Source organism: Sphaeramia orbicularis, chromosome 15, assembly GCF_902148855.1.
Source record: "Sphaeramia orbicularis chromosome 15, fSphaOr1.1, whole genome shotgun sequence".
NCBI lineage: Eukaryota > Metazoa > Chordata > Actinopteri > Kurtiformes > Apogonidae > Sphaeramia > Sphaeramia orbicularis.
Genome location: NC_043971.1, coordinates 8,029,058 through 8,052,456, shown reverse-complemented (window position 1 = coordinate 8,052,456; position 23,399 = coordinate 8,029,058). Strand labels below are relative to the sequence as shown.

The following is a 23,399-nucleotide window of genomic DNA, read 5'->3' as shown; positions in this document are numbered from 1 at the left end:
GTCCGTTAGTGTGCAACATAACTCAAAAAGTTATGGACAGATTTGGATGAAATTTTCAGGGTTTGTTGGAAATGGGATAAGGAAGAAATGATTAAATTTTGGTGGTGATCGGGGGTGGGGGGGCCCACGGGGGGGGGCACTGATCAGCCTTGGCGGAGGTCTGCGCTCTCCGAGTGCTTCTAGTTTATATAGCACTTTCAAACATTGACGACGTAGCACAAAGTGTTTTACGCTGTAACGGTGGGTCACCGTTACGTCGGATGTTAATGATATCAGTATATTGTATAACTTATGTAAGCAAAGCATGAAGAAACAGACACACAAAATATGTCTTTATTGGTTATTGTATTGTTTGGAGGGTGATTCAGAGGTGGAGCAGGTCCAGCGTCCAGGTGAGCCGTGTGTGCGGCGGTCCTCTTTTGCCGGGTGTGCGTAGGGGCCTGTGTATTACAAAGTACGTGCATGGTGAATCGTTAAAGGAGTGTAACAACAGTAAACTACTATAAAGTTAATGTATTGATACTTTTTTTAGAATATGGTAGGGAGTAGTAGACGCCGACTTACCTGCATGTGGGCTTCCGTTTCCGGTGCGTCCGGCCAAAGGAATCCCTGGGGGGGGGGGGCTTGGACGCTATTTAAAGGTTCCGGGAGGGGAGCGCATATGGGGTGGTTGAAGGAGGAGTGTTCTGGTGGCGGGATAAATGTAAATATGTATATATGTGTTTGTATATTTGGTTTGTCTTAATCTTTGTAAATAGTGTACTTTATGAGTTTGTGGTGTTTTTAAAATTAGAAAGAACTGTTGTTGGTAGGATGGGTAAATTGTGTTTCCCCTGTGGAAAAAATGGTGTAGTTGAGTCACATGCACAGTGCCTTTTTGTATATACAGGGTGGGGAAGCAAAATTTACAATGAACATTTAGTTGTTTTTTCTCAGCAGGCACTACGTCAATTGTTTTCAAACCAAACATATATTGATGTCATAATCATACCTAACACTATTATCCATACCTTTTCAGAAACTTTTGCCCATATGAGTAATCAGGAAAACAAACGTCAAAGAGTGTGTGATTTGCTGAATGCACTCGTCACACCAAAGGAGATTTCAAAAATAGTTGGAGTGTCCATAAAGACTGTTTATAATGGAAAGAAGAGAATGACTATGAGCAAAACTATTACCAGAAAGTCTGGAAGTGGAGGAAGCAACAAAAAACGTACCAAAGCTTTTATTAAAGCTCTCAAATCCAAAATCCTAAAGGATCCAACCAAATCCATGAGAAAAATGGCAATTGAACTTGAGGTAGACAACAAGACCGCTAGAAATGCAGTAAAATATGATTTGAAGTTAAACTCTTACACAAGAACACCAAAACACTTGTTGACAACAGCAACAAATCCAACTTTAGCAATTTTTGGGAATCATGTTTATGGCCGCCTTCTAGCCCAGATCTAAACCCTCTGGATTCTGCTATTTGGGGCGTTTTAGAACATGCTACCAATAGAACATCACACAGCAATGTCGACTTTCTTAAAGATACTATTAAAGAAGAATGGGAGAAGTTGTCACCCCAATATTTGAGGAACACTTGCGCAAGTTTCAGGAAGCGTGTGAAGGCAGTTATTGAGAAAGAAGGAGGACACATAGAAGAAAAACATTTTCTATTATGTACATTTTCTTGTGGCAAATAAATTCTCATGACTTTCAATAAACTAATTGGTCATACACTGTCTTTCAATCCCTGCCTCAAAATATTGTAAATTTTGCCTCCCCACCCTGTATAGGGGTCATTTTAGTGTTGGATGTGGACGGTGAAGGTTGTGTTGTTTTTGACATGCTGAAGAAAATAAAGAAAATGGATTTTTTTTGCTACAATCCTGGGTTCATGCTCCTTTTGAAACGCACCTTGACCGCTCGGGCTATCACATACACACAAGCTTAAAAATCAGTACCCCACCCCCCCACCCCCACCCACTCACACACTCACACACTCACACACACACACACACACACACACACACACACAGACACATACATACACTTAAAAAGACTGACTGAGCACAAAAGGACCAGAAAGTAAAAGTAAAAGAATTATGTCAGAGGATGATATTTCACCGCGGATCAGCTGATGGATGAGCTGCGTCCTTTACCTCCATGACTGCTTTGGTGTGTTCCCCGAGGCAGGGCAGGTTGTGGGTGGTGTCCAGACTCTGCACCGTCCAGGGTAGACTCTTCAGGACGGACGCCGCTCGGCTGAAGGCCAGGCTCGGACCTGTGACCTCATTGAAATCGTAGTTGTCCACCAGCACCTCAAAGGCATCCTATGAGGACAGAAGCAGACAAGGACAGGTGAAGGTGGACGAAAAAGAGCTGGGAAAAAAAAAGAAAACGCACTCAAGGCGAGTAGGTAGGTTGGAAACTGCAAGAATAGGGTGATCCCGTGTGGACTGGGAGGTAAAATATATGGACAAAAGTATGTGGACACGTTGAATTTAAGTTTTTCTTTTCTAACAGGGGTCTGGGCTACAAAACAATAATGACTGTCATAACCTTGCCGATAATCTTTGTTTCCAAAATGCCTTAGAGATGGTTTTTACTTGATTTTTGAGGGGGTTTTTTATTTATTTTTTTTATACATGACCGTGATTTCAAATGTTCTACCTCTAAATTTCTAAAATATTGTTCGTGGTCTGTTAACAATTTTTTTTACCATAACTAACCATCTACTTTCTTCACATCTCACTTTGGAAGGAAAATCTCCCATTAAACTTTAAGGAAATATTTATGTTTATACACTATATGGACAAAAGTATGTGGACACGTTGAATTCAGGTGTTTCTTTTCTAACAGGGGTCTGGGACACAAAACAATAATGACTAATGTCAGAATATAGTTTTATATTGGGATAAATGTCATTGCATTGGTTAGTTTTGTTATCTTTGCTTCCACAATACCTCAGAGACGGTTTGTACTTAATTTCTTTTAACACTGATTTTGGTTTTTTTTCTGTTTGTTTGTTTTTTATCCATGACTATGATTTTAAATGTTCTACCTCTAAATTTCTAAAATATTTTTCATGCTCTGAATATTAATAATAATTTTCTACCACAATTAACCATCTACTTTCTTCACATCTCACTGAAGAAGAAAAATCTCCCATTAAACTTTTATGAAATATGGATGTTTACAAACTATATAGACAAAAGTACGTGGACACGTTGAATTCAGGTGCTTCTTTTCTAACAGGGATTGGGATAAATATCATTGCAAATGGTTAGTTTTGTTTGTTATCTTTGCTTCCAAAATGGTTATGGTTAGATATGGTTTGTACTTAATTTCTTTCGACATTGATTTTGTTTTTCTTGTTTTTGTTTTTTATCCATGATTATGATTTTAAAAGTTCTACCTCTAAATTTCTATATAATTTTTCATGCTCTGATGGTTAATAATAATTTTCTACCATAACTAACCATCTACTTTCTTCACATCTCACTTAGGAAGGAAAATCTCCCATTAAACTTTAAGGAAATATTTATGTTTATACACTATATGGACAAAAGTATGTGGACACGTTGAATTCAGGTGTTTCTTTTCTAACAGGAGTCTGGGATACAAAATAATAACGACTAATGTCTAGAATATAGTTTTATATTGGGATAAATATTTCTTTGGTTAGTTTTGTTTTAATTGTTATCTTTGCTTCCAAAATGCCTCAGAGATGGTTTTTACTTATAATTATTTTAATTTTGAGGATTTTTTTTATCCATGACTATGATTTTAAATGTTCCATCTCTAAATTTCTAAAATATTTGTCATGCTCTGAAGGTTAATAATAATTTTCTACCATAACTAACCATCTACTTTCTCCACATCTCACTGAGGAAGAAAAATCTCCCATTAAACTTTAAGGAAATATTGATGTTTACAAACTGTATGGTCAAAAGTATTTGGACATGTTAAATTTTAGTGTTTCTTTTCTAACATGGGTCCGGGACACAAAACAGTAATGACAAATATCATAATATAGTTTTATATTGGGATAAATATCACTGCATTGCATTGGTTAGTTTGGTTTAAATTGTTATCTTTGCTTCCACAATGCCTCAGAGATGGTTTATATTTAACTTCTTTCAACATTGATAGGTTTTTTTTTTGTTTTTGTTTTTTATCTATGACTATGATTTTAAATGTTCTATCTCTAAATTTCTAAAATATTTGTCATGCTCTGACTGTAAATAATAATTTTCTACCACAACTAACCATCGGCTTTCTTCGCATCTCCCATTAAACTTTAAGAAAATATTGATGTGTCTAAACTATAAGGATAAAAATATTGGGACACACCATGGCTACAGCTGTAAGATTTGAGACATAAACATCAATATTTCCTTAAAGTTTAATGGGAGACTTTTCGTACATGTAATGTAAAATGTAAATGTATATTACGGCATTTGTCATTATTGTTTTGTATCCCAGACTCCTGTTGGAAAAGAAACACCTGAATTCAATGTGTGTGTCCCAATACTTTTGTCCATACTGTGTATATCCAGTAATACAGCGGCTTCCTTTGGGACTTTGTGAAATTAGTATTACACTGTAAGCCCGGAATTTGTATTCACTAAAATGCTTTAATTACAATACACTTAAATGATTTAAGTTTTATGGTGTTACTATAAAATGTTACGTATATTCTACTAATTTGTAGACATAGTTGAAAGTACGAAAAAGTTTAAGTTGAATGGAATTAAATCACTAAGTTTTAGTCATGACCACCTTTTTATCTTCACATTGCATTGTGGGTATTGGGCATGTTGTTGAAAATGTGTTATTATTCTGTTCAGGGGTTCAGCGGGGTTGTGGTGTTAGTGTTAATTTGGATTTAATGTGTGTATGTCAGTGTTTATTGGCCTTTTTGTGTTTGTTTTTGTATTTTTGTAGAGCTGCACCATGAGTCAGAGCCAGAGGAAGAACAATGGATTTACTGTTCATCTAAGACCGTTGTCATGCAATGGAAATTTTAATGTCTTGTTAAAATTAAAAGCATTTCCTGTACAGGCAAATGACATTGAGCTAACTTCCATTCATGCTACAATACATTAAGTTGAATAATTTCATAACTATTTTGATCAGAAATAGGATTTTGAGTTTGATTATCTTAAAAAAAGTTGTTTAACCCTTTCATGCATAATGGTCACTACAGTGGACAGCTATTCTCCAGCTGTTCTCTTATATATTCATGGGTTTTGTTGTTTTAGTTTCATATCAGCCAACACAGTGGACACTTATGCATCATCCTATACACTACAACTGATAACATTACTGTAACTTTGCTGTTCTAGATAAACTTGATCTAACGTATTTATATTAGTGTAAATCAATTCCTTGTTATTGTTATTAGACTGTCATTAACAACAAAAGTTTTTCTTTTTTTTTTTGCATGTTATCTCAATGAAGTGAGTAATGACTAGTATTAGAGTATGCTAAAATGTGAGAAAACATCCGATTAGCAGCATTAAAATGTTTTTATTTCATAGCTTTTACAGTAAATACATGTTTGTTTGTTTTTTTGCTTCAAAAATTAAACACATGGTATCCAGCTGAGTGGACATTTTTGCAACTCCATGAAAAATAGCTAAATAAAACAAAATTATCGCATTGTTTTTTTTTAAATGCCTAAAGAGGAATAAAATTATTTAAGAAAAAAAAATGATTAAGGTTCTTTTAATTCATGCATGAAAGGGTTAATCAATGATAAATTAATCTGGCTACAATTGAGAAAATTAGTCAGTGTAACCTAAAATGCTGAGTTGAATGGTTGGATAGTGGCGTTGATTTACAACAGATTTAAAGTACAAATAACTGGTCTTAATAATTTAAGTTCAATACTTTTAGCATTAAAGTTGAACCTACTTAAACCAACTGATTAGTCGATTATTACTCAAATCATTTAAGTGCAATCACTTGCCTCAAATTTTTTGAGTCAACTCTACTTATCCGGGCTTACAGTGTACAGGGCTTAAACGCTCAAGGAATAAATCAGCAGTTGAATGCAGAAAATGAAACAAAGGCAGAGAAAACCCACAACAGAAAGAGAAATGAGGCGAACACGTGTCAGGTGTGCATTCACATGTGAGATGCACTGACCCGTAAAGGAAACCAGACAGGGACCACAAGTCCCTCCAGTTCCTGCCTCCCCTCCTCCATCTTCCACCCCCATCCCCCCCACCCCCTCATCCTCCATCCTGTCACTGTGTAGTAACCCCTGTTACATGTTGGATCTGTAGTGGACGACTGAAGAGACATGATGGCCTGGCGAACACCAGACAGGAGCCTGCCATTTTCCACTTGTTTGAAACAAGCTCCCGAGGGAACGGCCCCAGACTTTCCCTTTGCAAAGGCATATATGGAACCCAAAATAGACACGAATCCAGTAGAAAAATCAGAAAGAATACTCAGAAATACTGTTATACCCCTGTATTATTCTGTGATTTGGAAATATTTGATCTAGACTTAGACTTAAAACAAATACAATAAATCATAATTGAAAAATATCTAATATCTGTTGTGCCGACGTACGTATCCCCACTGAGAACTGTTTCCCCTGACCACAGGAGTATAATTTCACCTTTTTATCTCATAATTATGATTTACCATGGGGATTTTTTTCTCAGTGGCTGAAATACACATAGGAAGCCCGTTTCCGTCACTGAAAAAAAAAAAAAAAATCCCCATGGTAAATCATAATTATGAGATTAAAAAGTCCAAATTATTAGATAAAAAGACACAATTATGAGATAACAGAAAAGCCATAATTATGAGATAAAAATTGGAAATTATGAGATAAAAAGCCACAATTGTGAGACAAAAAGTTGAAATTATGAGCTAAAAAAAAGCCAGAATTATGAGATAAAAATTTGAAATTGTGAGATAAAAAGTCAAAATTGAGATAAAAAGTTGAAATTATGAAATAAAAAGTTGAAGTTGTGAGATAAGAAAGTCATAATAATGAGATAAAAGTTGAAATCATTAGATAAAAAGCTGAAATTATGATGAAAAGTTGAAATTATGAGATAAAAATTTTAAATTATGAGATAAAAGTCAGAATGATGATATAAAAAGTCAAAATTATGAGATAAAAAGATGAAACTATGAGATAAAAAGTCATAATTATGAGATTAAAAAAAAGAACATTACTTTTTCTTCAGTTTTCTTTGTTTTAATATAATAACCTTTCAATTTTCTGTGAGTTTTCATGACCGTCTAAATGAAGTATAGAAAATTTAATATGATTTACAGTGATGTGGTCTAAAATACAGTTCGTCATCTTTTCATGGTCGTCAGATACGACCCATTTGAACGTTCAGAGGCTCCGTAGTTACCATGGAAACCCATGGAGTTTGATAAATGGAAGTGTTTGTAGATGCCTGTTTTTGTGTTCTGTTAACTGATGTATTTTGCTGATATATTTTTCTTCCATTTTTTCCCTGTCCTCTCACTTCTTTTACTAAGCTTAATTAAAGTAAGCTGTGTTTCAATTAACAATTCATTTCAATTCCCTCTGAGTTTTATTGAACATCTACATGTTCAGTTAACTGATGTGAGACAATACGTGATTTGCAGCGAAAAATGCTGGAATAAATGGTGACAAATCAGTTAGGAAAGGTCAGAAAAAATCATTTGGAAGTTGCGACAAAAATAGGTCTTCAAGTGTTCCCCCTATTTTTGTGCTGATTTTCAAAATTAATTTTTCTAACCTTTCCTCAGTGATTAATCACCATTTGTTATTTCATCCTCTGAATGTTTCTGTGAAAATCAGGTATTCCTCAAATGTCACCTCAGCTGCTTTAAAAACTCTTTCGTGTCTGCCTCTAATAGAGCAAAGACTTATGACTGGTTCCTGTTTCTGTCAGCAATGATTGTTCCATTATTATTTTTTGCATTCACATTATTTGTTTTTTATTAGAGTGTTAATGGCAGGTTTTATGGTCGTATATTTTTATGGTTTATCAGTGCAATAATGTTATGTACTTATCTATTACATTGCGGTCTAATTAGTGTGTTATTGGTTAGCGCATACACCATACCCAAGGAAAATTACCCAAAGGGGACAATAAAGTATATTGTATCATGTTGAATTGTCCTGTTTATTCCTTAATTTACCCATAAATCCAAAGGTTATTGTTTCAAAACAGAGAAAAATGAAGCCACAGTGACTTTTTCAACAAGGTGGAATGGAATTGTGTAACTTTAAACATTAGATCAGCTGGGATTTTCTACAACATGAACTTCTGTTCCTGGATATTAGTTGTTTACAGACCCATTCATTCATTTATAGGGGTGTGTATTGGCAAGAATCTGGTGATACGATACAAATCACAATACTAGTATCATGATACGATATATCACGATATATCATGATACTGTTAAAAAAGTGATTTTTTTTGGTTAGGTTTTTTTTTCCAGTTTTTTTTCTTGGAAGAATTGAATTACATCAGAAATATGCACAAATATTAAACACATTTTATTTGATCACAACAGGATCTAATGCTATATCACAAAATTTTCCTGTGTTCAAACTTAAATCATGTTTTACAGACATTACAGTTTAAGATCATGTTCAAATGTTCATATTCTATTAGTTTAGAACTAACATCAGAACATTATTTTAGTTCAATCCCAACAAAGGACTAAAATTATTTAATAAAACTGCTAAATAATAATAAATAAAATATATTAAAAAAAAAAAAAGAACCTCCACAATATCTGCATTTGAATAAATACCTTAAAATATTGACACAGTACTTTTTAATATCGATACAGTATTGTGAAATGAAATATCATAATATATTGTTGCAGAACCTATATTTTCTTACACCCCTATTCATTTACATGTTAGTTCTTACTGAAAAATACAATTTCTGTTACGATTAACAGCTTAATAAAAACTCTAAATAAATTCAAAGGTTAATATATTTTTATACAAGAGAAAAACAGAATAAAATGTGACTGGACATAAAAACAAGCATCTATAACCACTTTTATTTAGCTGACTCCATGGGTTTTACTGGTCAATCCATGTTGCAGAGGATGACAGTGTTTCCATGGTAACTATGGAGCTTCTGAACGTCCAAATGGGTCATATCTGATGACTATGAAAAGACGACAAACTGTATTTTACACCAATTATTTACATGTTTTGATACGATTAGTTATTAAACATGTTAAGTCAGTAGATGCTGTTTGTCACCAGTGCCTTAAGAGTTAATGGACAAATTATCTTTCATATTTACTCATTGTACAATACACTGAAGAAGTATTACAATTTGTGTTAAATACAGGGTTCTGACAGGTTTCTACAAGTTAAATTTAAGACTTATTTAGACTACTTAGAACAGAATTTAATGCCTATTTCACGGCCACACTGACTCCCAGAATTTAAGAAAGTGTATTTACACCTACGCCTCAATTCTCACCGTTCTGAGTCATTTCTCATCCAGGGCTGCAAAGTTAGTGATAATTAGTTCCTAATTTGAGTACATCAACATTACTGTCTTTGCAGCTTAGACATTTCCCAGACACATTTAAACACAATACAACGAACCAGCAGTTTATGGTAACATAACTAAAGATCTTCAAAAATTCATGGGAAGGAATGCTTCTCGGACCAAAAAAAAAAAGAGTTTGTTCAAGGTGCTCTTTGGAAAAAGGGATTCATAAAGTAGATATCAAACTGGAAGAAAAATCCAAGGCACTAAAATGCCTTTATTAACATGGGACGGTCATATCTAGACCTAAAAAACACTTCTACGTAGGGCTGTGCAATTAATCGAAATTCAATTACAATTTCGATTATTACACTCAACGATGAAAAAAATTATGTAATCCAGAAAAATTATTATTAATTATTAATTAGCTACAGCTGCCAGCTAGCCGCCAGGTCCACTCCACCAGGAAAGTTGTACCTAGCGGTCTAAAAAAATGGTAGTAGAATCACAGAGGCGCTTGGTAAACAAAAAAGGCAAGTCAAATTCAATTGTACGGAATCACTTTGGGTTTGATGAAGAAGACGAAGAGCAAAAACATCACGTGCAAAAAGTGTGTCCTAGTTGTGTCCGCACCAACCGCTAACACAACAAACCTTTGTAACCATCTAAAGTTTAACCACCGCGACCTTTATGATAATCTTACGAAAAACCAAAACACAAAAAAACCCAACTCCGTCTACAACTTCGTCCGCAGTGCCGTCTTCAGTCTCCGAATCTCTTTACGCTGCAACTCCCTACTCATCACCATCGGAGAGACACCAAAAGAAAACAGAATCCATTGTCCATTACCTGGTTAAAGGTATGTGCTCCATTAACACCATTGACAACTGGGGCTTCAGACAAATGGTGAATACACTCATACACTGGACAAACGCTATGTTTTGCCGTCAAGATATCATTTTACACAAGCTTGGGGGCAGCCATGGCTCAGGTGGTAGCGCCGGTTCTCAAAAAGAACCAGTTCTCAATTCCCATCCCTACGTATGTGCACAGTTATGACGGAAAAATAAGCATGAGTACATGCAGTGAAGCGCTGTTTGTCCAGTTCTTTCAAAATCCTGTCATACACCGCTTCCACTAAAGTGTCATCCCACCTCCCCATCGTCCAAATTTGGATTCACACGGCGCTATTTATTATTCCCTTCAAAAACAAATGTGCTGATTTTTTATTGTTACTGACCATCCACAGATAATAATGAAAATACACTTTAGGAAAGGATAAAAACTTCAATGGCAGGCTTCCCGGTAACAGTGTATTGGCACGCAGATGAACATTTGGCATTCTACGGAGATGGGCTGCGTCACGGTTGTACTGCTGCCGAACTGATGAGCTGCTGTAGCGGAACCATGTGGAAGAAAATATGAAGCCACGGGAGGGATTCATCAGAGCAGGCATTCATTTACAAAAAAAGGTAATATTTTTATGTCGACTGTGACAAAACACTTAAAATTGTTTCGCTGTCTGGATGTCTGTGAAATGAAGGACATTGATGGAGGGAGGTAAAACAAGTTCAGTGTGTGTTTGCTATTATTTCTTTAATAGGGTGAAAATTTGAGCTGTTTAAATGAAGCACTAAAAAATGCTGCAGGGCAATATATTTGTAATTCTCTCCACTGTGGCAACACCTTATAGACTTAAAAATCTAAAAAGAATTAGACATATAGTATAACTAGATGGAAAAGAAACTTGCAGCATCTCAAAAGACAAAGTGACATGATACAATTATCACATTTATAGGAGGACATAACACAATGCTAATGTGTCACTGCATGAGTCAGTGTGGTAATTGTCAACACTGTCAATAAGACGAGCTCAAATTAAAGAGGCAGCACTGCTTTACAACATCCTGAAAAGGTGCCAATGTACAACTACACAACAGCATATAATTTCCATAGTAGCAACTCTATTGTTTTTTTTTCAAGTTTTTATAGGTTTGTGTATCTGGCCATAATTTGTAGCATCTTAAGATATGAAATATGAATGATGATAGTGATTAGGGCTGGGAAGTGATAAGAATTTAACAATTGATTCCATTATCGATTTTGCTTATCGATCCGATTCTCTTATCGATTGTCACTGGGCAAGGAAATAAAAGAGTACAAACTGGTGTGTTTGCATTAACTGTCTTTTATATTTCCCTCTCTGCACAGAAAATATAACATATACAGTATGTACAAATAATAATAGATGATGCCGGGCCCAGTTCAGTGGGGGGGGGGGGGGGGGGGGGGCAGTGAAAGTGAAACTAAAGACGCTTTACTAATTCCTCTATTGACGCATTTCTTCTAGTAAGTAATTAAGTAAATTTTATTTATAGAGCACTTTTCACAGACAGAGTCACAAAGTGCTTTATCAAGTCAAATCAGAATCAAATCGAGTTTACAGAGACCCAACAGAATCCTTCAGGAGCAAACACTTGTGATTGGTGACAGTGGCGAGGAAAAACTTCCCTTTAACAGCAGAAACCTGGAGCAGACCCAGACTCCTGAAGGATGGCTGTCTGCCTTGACCAGTTGGGGTTAAAGAGAGAGAGAGAGAGAGAGTAAAGGAGGAGAAGAGAGAGAGCGATAGAGATATAGAGAGACTGGGGGGGGGGTGATGACACATGGAGTACGTTATGATGAATACATAGAGTGTAATCAGTCTGTGGTGGTCCTGGGTCAGGTGGGAGACTAAAAAGCCTTTTTGAACAGGAGGGTTTTGAGGTGTTTCTTAAAGCTCTCTACAGAGTCCATGGACCGTAGGTGTAGAGGCAGGTCATTCCATAGACGTGGTGCCACAGCTTTAAAAGACCTGTCACCGCGTGTGCTACAACAGCTGCGTGGAACCATCAGCAGGTGCTGTCCTGAAGACCTCAAGCTACGAGTCGAGCTGTAGGGCTGGATCAGGGAAGCAATGTATGCAGGGGCCTGGCCATGTAGGGCCCGGAAAGTTAGCACCAGAATTTTGACACGAAAATGATATAGAACAGGGAGCCAGTGGAGAGATTTAAGAATGGGGGTGATGTGGGTTCTCCTATTTGTGCGGGTCAGGAGCCTTGCAGCAGAGTTCTGGACAAACTGTAGACGGGCTACTACGTGGAACTGGTGAGACTCAGCTTGGCTTGTCTCTCATTGCTGTGCACCTCATTTCCTTTCCCCTACCAGTTCACTGAATATATTTAAAACCAAATTAAAAACATTTTTATTCTCATTAGCCTTTGAAAGGAGATAAAAATGGGGTCACAATTCAGGAACCAGGAATGTGCAGTTTTTATTTTTATTTTATTTTATTGTATTTCTGTTTTTATTTTTTATTTTATTGTATTTCAAATTTCATCTTATTTCTTGCACTTCAAAATTCTATGCATAATCAAATATTTTAATGTGCACTGTTTTTATATTTATTTTTATTTTATTGTATTTCTAATCAAATCTTAATGTATTTTAATATTGTATTTTTTTCAATCAATGTGAAGCACTTTGGGCTACAATTTCTGTATTAAAGGTGCTATACAAATAAAGTTTATTATTATTATTATTATTATTACCTTTGGAAACTTGTATTTGAGGGGGTACAAAATTTGTTGCCCGCACCAGAACCAGAACTGGGTCCGGTGTTCACTCTGCCGCTACATTCACAAGCGTTGCTAAGTATCGTATCAAATATGTGACATTCCTGTACATCACAAGTGTCAAACATGCGGGCCGGGGGCCAAATCCGGCCCCCCAAAGGGTTCAATCCGGCCCCTGGGATGAATTTGTGAAAAGCAAAAATTACACTGAAGATATGAACAATCAAGGATGTTAAAATCATTTTAGGTCAATTCAATCTAAACATGATCAGACCAGTAAAATACTATCATAATAACCTATAAATTATGAAAACTGCAATTTTTTCTCTATGTTTAGTGTAAAAAAAGTTACATTACACAAGAGCATCTACATTTACAGACTAATCTTTTATTTAAAAAAATGTGAATAACCTGAAATCTCTTAGTATGTAAGTGTATGGAATTTTAATAATATTCTGCCTGTTATTTAATGTTTTGTGTATTTGTAGATCCACTGTGGTCTCTAAGTTTTGATTCACATGTATAAATGATGAACTAAGGCATAATACTGTTAACATTGCACTTATTTTTCTTAAGAATTTTCAGGTTCATATTTGTTCATGTTATGTTCGAGTACAATTCGTCGATGTGAACAATTTCATTACGGAATTTTACTTTTTTGACTCAAAAGTTCTTATCTTATTAATTATTTTACTGGTCCGGCCCACTTTCTATCATAATAGGCTGTATGTGGCCCCTGCGTTAAAATTAGTTTGACACCCCTGCTGTAAATGAATCACATGCTGTGGACAAATGTTTGAACATATTGGAGGGATTCCACCCTTTTGAAGAAATGGAAGCTTTGACAGTGTTCCAGTGGACCTGGTGTCGTCTTTTTAGACCGTTTCTGCCTCAACGCCATGTTGGCTACGTTCTGACCAAAACAATGCAGCGTATGCATGACATCCTCGCGCATGCACAACAAAGGCAGAATCAATAAGCAGAATTGTTAAGCAGGCAGGGAAACGATTCCAAGGAATCAAGCTACTGGGACCTGGTTCTCAAAAAGAACCGATTCTCGATTCCCATCCCTTCCCCCAGGCCACATGTTTGACACCTGTGCTCTATAACCTTAGGCACCACATGGAGATTAGACATTATTCTGCAATTGGTCATGACATTTGGGTCACCATTTAATATCATACTAAGTCTAACACGCCACTGCTCTGTCCTTTATGCAGCACATAAACCAGTATCATTGACTTATCATAAAAAAAAAAAGGGGGTGAAAACCAACAGTTGAAGGATAAGCTCTGAAGGCTACTGCAATAAATAAAGCTTTAGAAGTCTAAATCCAGGACTTGGTGCAGCCCAGCGTGACCAAAACACAAGACAGGCTGGACCGTATGTATTCTGAGGTTGGTCTCCTCGAGCTGAGAGGTCAGTGCACCACCTCGAAGCGTGTGCGGACATGCAGCCTCAGGTCAGCGAGCAGCAGACCAGTCCGGTTCACCCAGGAGACGCGCTGACCCGTTTACCAAAGCACATGGTTGGAACCGCAGTTTACAGCATGAGACACACACACACACACACACACAGTGGCTTTTCATGCATTTACGAGTCTTTACACCGACTTCTACTCATTTAATTGCCTCATATTGTAACATAAACCACAACCACAGCATGCCTACACATACTCCTTTACCTTAAAACAAGACAATTATAGTATAATATGCAATGAGGGGTCGCAGCTTTTTATTCCCACAATATGAGGATGTAGTCAGTTTCAAGTCCCCATAACACTGGAGGAACATTTAAGGCACATATAAACACACAGATGCACAGAGCTGGGCTCCCATCGCAGCATGAAACAAAGAGAAGATGCAATATTTTAATTAGAGGTGATAGGGTGTGATTCTATTGCACTGGAATGTGTGTGGATAAACTCTACACAAACAGCCACCAGGAGGACCAGATTCCCGAAAAACTGCCTCTTGCTAGTGCAAAAACTGTGAATCAAAAAATGAGAGTTTTGGCGAAATTGTCCTTTTTTCCATTAGGTAATTTTTTATGCACAAATTATTTTTGTGCAATTTGAGAGTCAATGGTATATTGACGGACCTGTCACTGCTGGATGCGGGTGGAGACCTCGTTTTTGACGCGCTTCCAACAATTAATGTCCAAACAATTAATGTTCAGACGGAATCCTTCGGTAAGCTTTTTACTTTTATTGAACGTTCTTAGATGATCACATCAGTGTCTCATGAAGATTAAAATACAAACATGATTACTAAATGATGCTGACTTCTAACTGATAGCGGTAAAAACTGTATGATCTCCCCGTCCCTTCCCAGTGACCTAGTTATCTACCCCTTAAGTAGATTTCCGTTCACCCCCACTAACTCAAACCGGAAATCCACAATTAACTAGACACAAAACAAACAAACAAACATAAAGAATGGCTCCTACAAATGGAAAAGCGACTACTGTTAGATCCTGATCATCTGTTATGTATGAAGTTACAACCTCTGCATTATACTTGAATGTACATGAACTATTTTGGGGTTCACAGGTGCCATGAAACACATCAAGCCAAAGACAACATCAGTACTCATATTTCTGCAGATGCACTGAGTGACACATAACATTATTTTAAGAGTCATATGTTCATCAAACACATTGCACATCTACATGAATCAGATTAACTGGAGCCTCCTTTGAGGGTATTTTGTGTTTTCATTATGTACAGACCAGTGGCTGAAATGTGGAGAAAAAGTCACTCCAAACTCTAATGAAAAACTGGGGTAAAGCATTATGGATATACATGCGCTAGCTTATAACTAGCACAAAACCCCGTGTGAATAGGAGGAAAGAAACTAAGCAAATGACAACCACAAATGCTGTGAAATTCCCTGCACAATCATCAAGTTTAATCAATTATTTCTGGATACGGACCTTAGAATTAGCGCTTGTTATCAGTCTAGTCTATCTCATTTTAATTAACCCCCTGACATTATCAGGACAGTTAAATGTGAAGCCGATGTTTATGCATTTACTCCCACACGATGTCTTTCCAACAAGTCACGCTTATTTTGATGTTGAACAAAAGGTCAACAAGGTTGTCCTTAACATAAATCACCTTTTCTGATGAGATTACATTAATATAGTGACTCACAGGACGTTAATATATTATTTACCCGGTGAAAATGTCTTGTTTATTACTTTGCTCAAAATATGATCATGTAAAGCCTATGCATGACACTTCACTTGCGTATGTTTCCCAATTATGGGTACCTAGAGGAAGTGTTGTAGTTAAGACCACCTAAACCAAAACCAGGTTACCAAGGTTATTATCGTTAACGAAAACTAAGGAAATGACAAAAACTACAATTGAAAAAACATTTTCGTTAACTGAAATAAATAAAAACTATAACTAAAAGAAAAAAATGATAACTAACTGAAACTGTATTGTGTGCTTGCAAAACTAATTAAAACGGATAAAAATTATGGATAAAATTCCCTTAGTTTTCGTCTTCGTCAATGTCGGATTGATACGAAAGCAATTTATTTCGCTCTAGCAATTTTAGCTGCTGGCACCATATGGCACTTCCCAGTCCGTTACTTCTCGTCACTTGTGGTTTACAGGCGTCTTCTTGTCCCCACTCTACCTGGAAACATGGAGACTAAAGTTGGGAGAAAGCAGCAGAGTCCTGTCTGGGATTTATTTGAATACAACGGTGAAGAAGATAAACAATACGACAAAACTAAAACTTATACTAAAACTAAACTAAAAATAAGCATTTAGAAAAAAAATGAAAACTAATAAAAACTAGCAAACCTGCTTGAAAAACAAATTAAAACTAACTAAATTAGAGAAAAAAAAAGTCAAAACTAAATAAAACTAAACTATAATGAAAAATCAAAAACTATTATAACCTTGCAGGTTACAACCAACGCTGGTATCTCCAGACCAAAACAAGACCATTACAAGGTGAGGCCAAGTCAAGACCAGGACCAAATCTAAACAGCAAGGACATTAAGACAAGTTTTCCAAGGATATATGGTGGTGGAAAAAAGTTTTTGGACATCCCACACATTTGTGATGTATTGCATTAACCAATAAAAACCCAGTGGTACTTTTGTGGGAGTCCCCAAATGATTTTTTTTCTCTCCATTTTAACCTTTCTTAAGTGATTTATCACCATTTATTATAATATTATCCTTTTCTATCCCATACGAGTATCCTATTTTATACTTTTTTCACTTAAAATAATGTATTTCCTATATTTAATATACTGAATCATGTAGATGTTCATAAAAAGCTCAGAGTAAATTCAACGCAATGAAAACTGAAGAAAAAAAAGTCACTTTTTCAGCAAAATCTATCATTAACTGAACATAAAACAAGTGTGTCCATCCACTGTCACTGATCCAACTCCATGGGTTTTACCGGTGAATCAATGTTGTAGAAGATGATGGTGTTTCCACGGTAACTACGGAGCCTCTGAACACCCAAATGGGTCATATCTGACCATGAAAAGACGACAAACTGTATTTTACACCAATTATTTACATGTATTGATAGGATTAATGGATCAACAGGTATTAAATTGTATTACATGGGATGTTTGGGTTAACAAAGCTGGGCTGAATATTTTAGTCAGTTGAAACATGGCACAAAAACAGCCGCAGAATATTAAAAAAAAATCACAGTCAATGTACTGTCAAAGCACAATTTAAATGCAATAAAAGCCACTTAATATAAGCATATATCTACCGCTCATGGAGAGTCAAACTGTATTTTACACAGATTATTTCCATGTATTGATAGGATTAGTGGCTCAACGGGTATTAAACTGTTTAGATTGTGACAGTTTGAGTTTGATGCTTTAATTTATTTATTTTATATTATTTTATTATATTGATTTTTCAGGGGTGCCAGCCAGGTCTCTCTCCTGACATATAAGATGTTAGGTTAGTCAGTGTAAGTCAGTCTTTAGCTTGAGTCTCAAACTACACAAAGGATGTGAGTTTTAATTAAACTCACACCCCACACATTAAATGACAAAGAAAAGAACACACATTCAAACCATGTAAAATTCAAATTCATGTATTAAACAATGATTATAAAAAAAAATTCACACAAATTCAAACCCACTGTTGAAAACCCAACCCACAGAAAACCCAAAGTCCAAACTCAACAAAATCCACCAACCAAGCAAAAATTCAAACTTAAATCTTCCACAATTTAAACAGTCTTTGGAAAGAAGAAAGTAACACAAAAAAACAGTTCAGTCCATTTAAACAAAAAATTCCATTCCGGGTTTTCCAGTTTTTCCAAAGAGAGAAAAAAAATAATTCAGTTCATTTCAGTTCGTTTGTAAAAAAAAAAAACAAGCGCACAGTTCAGGTCAAGGCTTTTTTTTAAAAAACGAGAAAGCAGGAAAAAACTTACTCACACACTCCAATGGTCGCAGTCAGTCAGTCCGTCAGTCAGTCCAGTCCAGTCAGTCTGTAATCCATTCCGGGTTATTGCTGCTGGTTTGCTGGTACGTGAGGGAGACTGTCTTGCTGCAGTGAGATGGATTGGATGTGATGCACCAGAGGGAGAAAACGGACGGAGATGAACAGAGTTGTAAACGGGATTAACTGCCGTACTTTTTTGTCTCTACTAACGAGCTGTTGCTCCGACGCTTCCGTGTCGTGCCGACTCGAACGCACCGCCGCACTCTCCGAATGCGGATATGGGGGGGGTATTTAAAAACTGCCGCCAACTTCGGGCGAATCAGGTGTCGATGCTGTGGTGACAATTTCCGGCGTGGATCTGGATGCCAACATGCATGTTACAGGGTGTGTGTGTGTGTTTGGGGCAACTTCCAGGTTGTCACAAGATCAGTAGATGGTTTTGGTCGATGGCGGTTGTTTGGGTCTTTTATGGGTTAAGAATCCCTCTTCAGTCATTGCACTATGGTCAAAACACATGGTCCCTTCTGCACATGCTCTGTTCCATCGAGATCAAAACTGGATGTTTCGACAAAATAATGAAACACATCCAGGACGTAACATGTTGAAACTGTCAAGAATTTAGTTTTATTATTTTTTCTTGTCCACAATAAACAAAAAAAATTGCATTTGTTTGTGTCCGTCTGACACATTTTGAAACATAAATAAGATTTCTCCACAAATATGTCACTATAATATTTGAGATTGAGGGTAAGTTAAGGGAGATAACATGAATCCAGCTGCCAGTAGAAGAATGAGGCATTTTAAGGAAGGCTGGATTAAAGTTTTACATCTAAAAAAAAAAAAGACTTAAAGATGTATTTTCCAAACCACAGTTGTGATGACCAACAAATGAGACAATTTGCCAGAAATGCTGTCATATCCCTGTGGCACTGAAATAAAATCTTGAGTCATCCCCGACTGAGACAAGACCAAGTAAAAACACCATTGAGACCATGACGCGACTGAGGCTTTTACAAATTGCAAAGACCAGTCTGGAGTACTACAACACTACCCAGAGGAATAGCAGAGGTGCTGAACACTCTACATTTATCTATTCTCTTTTCTTCTTTTCTTGTCCACCAAATTTGGGGTCTAAACATACTGTTTATTACTGTAAATCAGTGTTTTTCAACCTTGGGGTCTGGACTCCATGTGGGGTCGCCTGAAATTTCTAGTAATTGATAAAAATAAAAAATAAAAAATAGCTGTATGTATGTTTATGTTATAATTGTCATCCCTCGACCTCACTTTCTTTTTCTTGTTTAGTAAAATTAAAATGCTTATAAATAAAAAGTGTCCAAACAATAAATAAATAAATAAAAACAAAAAAAACTTACAAATAAAAAACATATGGTGAGTTTACAGACAATCCCAATCCATACCAGACAAACTAAAGCTGAAAGGGAAGCACTGTGGTTCTGTTTATCTGTCAAATGTTCATTGTGGTCAGTTTCAGATGCTGCAGCTCTTTCATAATTCATAGTTTGAGTTCTTGTCTGTTCAGTATTAATTGTCAGCTTTATAAATCCAAGCTGGACTGACTGTACATAGAAAATAAAATTCTCCCTTGGTGCAGTAATCTACACCTGGCTTTTCTGCCTCCGTCCATAATAATATACATTATACAGAATAAATGTCCTCTAAAATTAACACTTATTTGCACTATAGTATAGCAAACTATTACATGATCAAAAACAAATTAAATTTAGAAAAAAACAAATCCATTTTGAATGTCTGGGGTCGCCAAAAATTTGTGATGTTAAAATGGGGTCATGAGCCAAAAAAGGTTGGGAACCATTGCTGTTTAATCCACCAAACCCACAGAGATTACATCAGTTTATTTAACTACTGGTTTGTTGCTGCTTATTACTAATTCATACTGTCAAACACTGAGCAAACCCACAAGAATTAAAGTATCCGAGACTGTCATTTCAGGGGAAAGTTGTATAAAATTCTGCATATTTAACCCATAAAGACCCAGTACTACTTTTATGTCAGTTTCCAAATCAAACTGTCTTTATATCTAACCTTTCTTAAGTGATTTATCATCATTTATTTACAATATTAACCTCTGTGATTTGTATTTTATTGGTATAAATCATGTATTTTCCTATATTTAATTCGCTGATCATGTAGATGTTCATAAAAACTCAGATTAAAGTTGAGGGTTATTATGTCAGGAACAGAGAAAACTGAAGAAAAAGTGACTTTTCAGTAAAATATATCATGAACTGAACATAAGCCAAGCATTTCCATCCACTGTCACTGATCCAACTCCATGGGTTTTACTGGTGAATCAATGTTGTAGAAGATGACACTGTTTCCATGGTAACTACGGAGTCTCTAAATATCCAAATGAGTCATATCTGATGACCATGAAAAGATAATAGTGTAATTGTGTCATATAATGCTTTTTTTAATGAACAATTTGGGAAAAAAAACATTAGATCATCTGTGATTTTCTACAACATGAACTTCTGTTCCTGGATGTTAGCTGTTTATCGACTGGTCATTTGTTCATTTATTCATTCATTTATATGTTAGTTGTTATTGAGAAATACCTTTTTTTTTTTTTTTTTTTTTTTTTTTAACAATTAACAGCTTCCATTTAACTTAATAAAACCTCTGAGTAAATACAAAGGTTATTACACAAGAGAAAAATTGAATAAAAAGTGACTGGACATAAAAAAAAACAAAAAAAACCCAACAGCATCTACAGTTACGGAAAAAAATATTAGACCGCCCTTGTTTACTTCAACTTCTTCAACTGACGTTTTCATCAAAATATATTATTAAATGAACATAAAACAAGTGTCTCCATTCACTGCCATTGATCCTATGACTTTTTCAGCAAAGTGGAATGGAATTGTGTAACTTTAAACATTAGATCAGCTGTGATTTTCTACAACATGAACTTCTGTTCCTGGATATTTGTTGTTTATAGACTCATTCATTCATTTATATGTTAGCTCTTGCTGAGAAATACTATTTCTGTTACGATTAATAAAAGCTTAATAAAAGCTCTGAGTAAACACAAAGGTTACTATATCAGAGAAAAATGGAATAAAAGTGACTGGACATAAAAACAAGCATCTACAGCCACTTTTATTGATCCAACTCCATGGGTTTACTGGTGAATCAACGTTGTAGAAGATGACGGTGTTTCCACGGTAACTACGGAGCCTCTGAACATCCAAATGGGTCATATCTAATCTAATGACTGTTCTGCTAAAAAAAAAAAAAAAAAAAAAAAAAAAAAAGTGGGGGGATAAGAAAACACAAAGTGAAGGCACTGGAGATATACATAGGAAAATACATGTACAGATAAATTGTTCTTTCATGAAAAGAAATATAGAAAAATGACATTGTAAAACCAAGTAAATTCTCCATTGTAAAGTCAAATAAAAAATGTAATTAAAAAAAAGTATAATTATAACATGAAGAAAGTAAGTAAGTAAGTAAAGTGAAATATGGTGCCATAAAACATTATTTCTGCCAATATCTGCATTGTTTACTTTGGTTAATATCCTAATATACTGTAAAAGTCCTCCAATATACTTTAAACATCTATACGGAAAACTTGGAAAATGCAGCTGAAATGAGCTACTTTTGTGTCAGTTCCCAAATGAATTTTTCTCTCTCTTTAGCCTTTATTGATTTTTTTTTTTAAATCACCATTTGTTATAAAATTCTCTTTTGTATTTTGCATTTTTCACTGTAAACTGTTTATTTTCATATATTTAATTTCCTATATTTAATTTAGATGATCACGAAAACTCAGAGTTAATTCAAATGTAATATCAAAACAGAGAACACTGAAGAAAAAGTGAGTTTTTCAGCAAAATTTATCAATAACTGAACATAAACCCAGTGTGTCCATCCACTGTCATTGATCCAACTCCAACAACAAATTTATTGTTTAAGTTTTTTGAGCTGATTGAGGATAATTTTGGTGTGCTGAATCCAAAAATCACATGAATTTTGCTCAATCAGGTCAACTTTCTGAACTATGCTACATATTGGCTTTTTAACATTTTTGCTTACATTTATGGGCATTTTCACGTCATATGATACAAAATTCTTTCATATTTCTTGCAATATACGAGTTCTGAAGATTTTACTTTTGCCAATTTATGATTAATGTTTTTTTTAATATTACAGGTGAATGAAATGGCTTCGACTAGAAGATCTTGCAAAAATAAGCCTGATGTGCTCTGCTACATCTGCGGTGAATACACCATTGTACCTAACAGGAATCAAGTCACAAGTTTCATAAAGAGTGCTTACCAATCTTATTTTGGTATTAATTATTATATTTTGTGAGAAGATCAAATTTTTCAAAATCAAACTAGCAAAAAAACCTGACCTGATGGAGAAAAACAGATGTCATTTTTGGATTTATCAGTGCAAAACGGTCCTAATTTAGTTGAAAAAACCTAGACAACTTGCAAAAAACATTTGTTTGTAACCCAGTGTTATGATGTTTCCAAGGTTACTACGGAGCCTCTGAACATCCAAATGGGTCATATCTAATGACCACAAAAAGACGACAAACTGTATTTTACACCAATTATTTACATGTATTGATAGGATTAATGGATCAACAGGTATTAAACTGTATTACATGGGATGTTTGGGTTAACAAAGCTGGGCTGAATATTTCAGTCAGTTGAAACATGGCACAAAAATAGCCACAGAATATATATATATAAAAAAAAAATCACAGTCAATGTACAGTCAAAGCACAATTTAAATGCGATAAAAGCCACTTAATATAAGCATATATCTACCGCTCATGGAGAGTCATACTTTCTTGTTG

The 23,399-nt window shown here is 35.5% G+C and overlaps 1 protein-coding gene across 1 annotated transcript in view; it reads right to left on the bottom strand.

Annotated features, from left to right (window-relative positions):
- Window positions 1-23,399, bottom strand: part of dntt (deoxynucleotidyltransferase, terminal) — a 359,425-nt gene that overhangs the window by 267,369 nt on the left and 68,657 nt on the right. Inside the window, 1 exon segment of the mRNA XM_030156713.1 lies at window positions 2,148-2,318. Coding sequence (XP_030012573.1) covers window positions 2,148-2,318 — 171 coding nt within the window.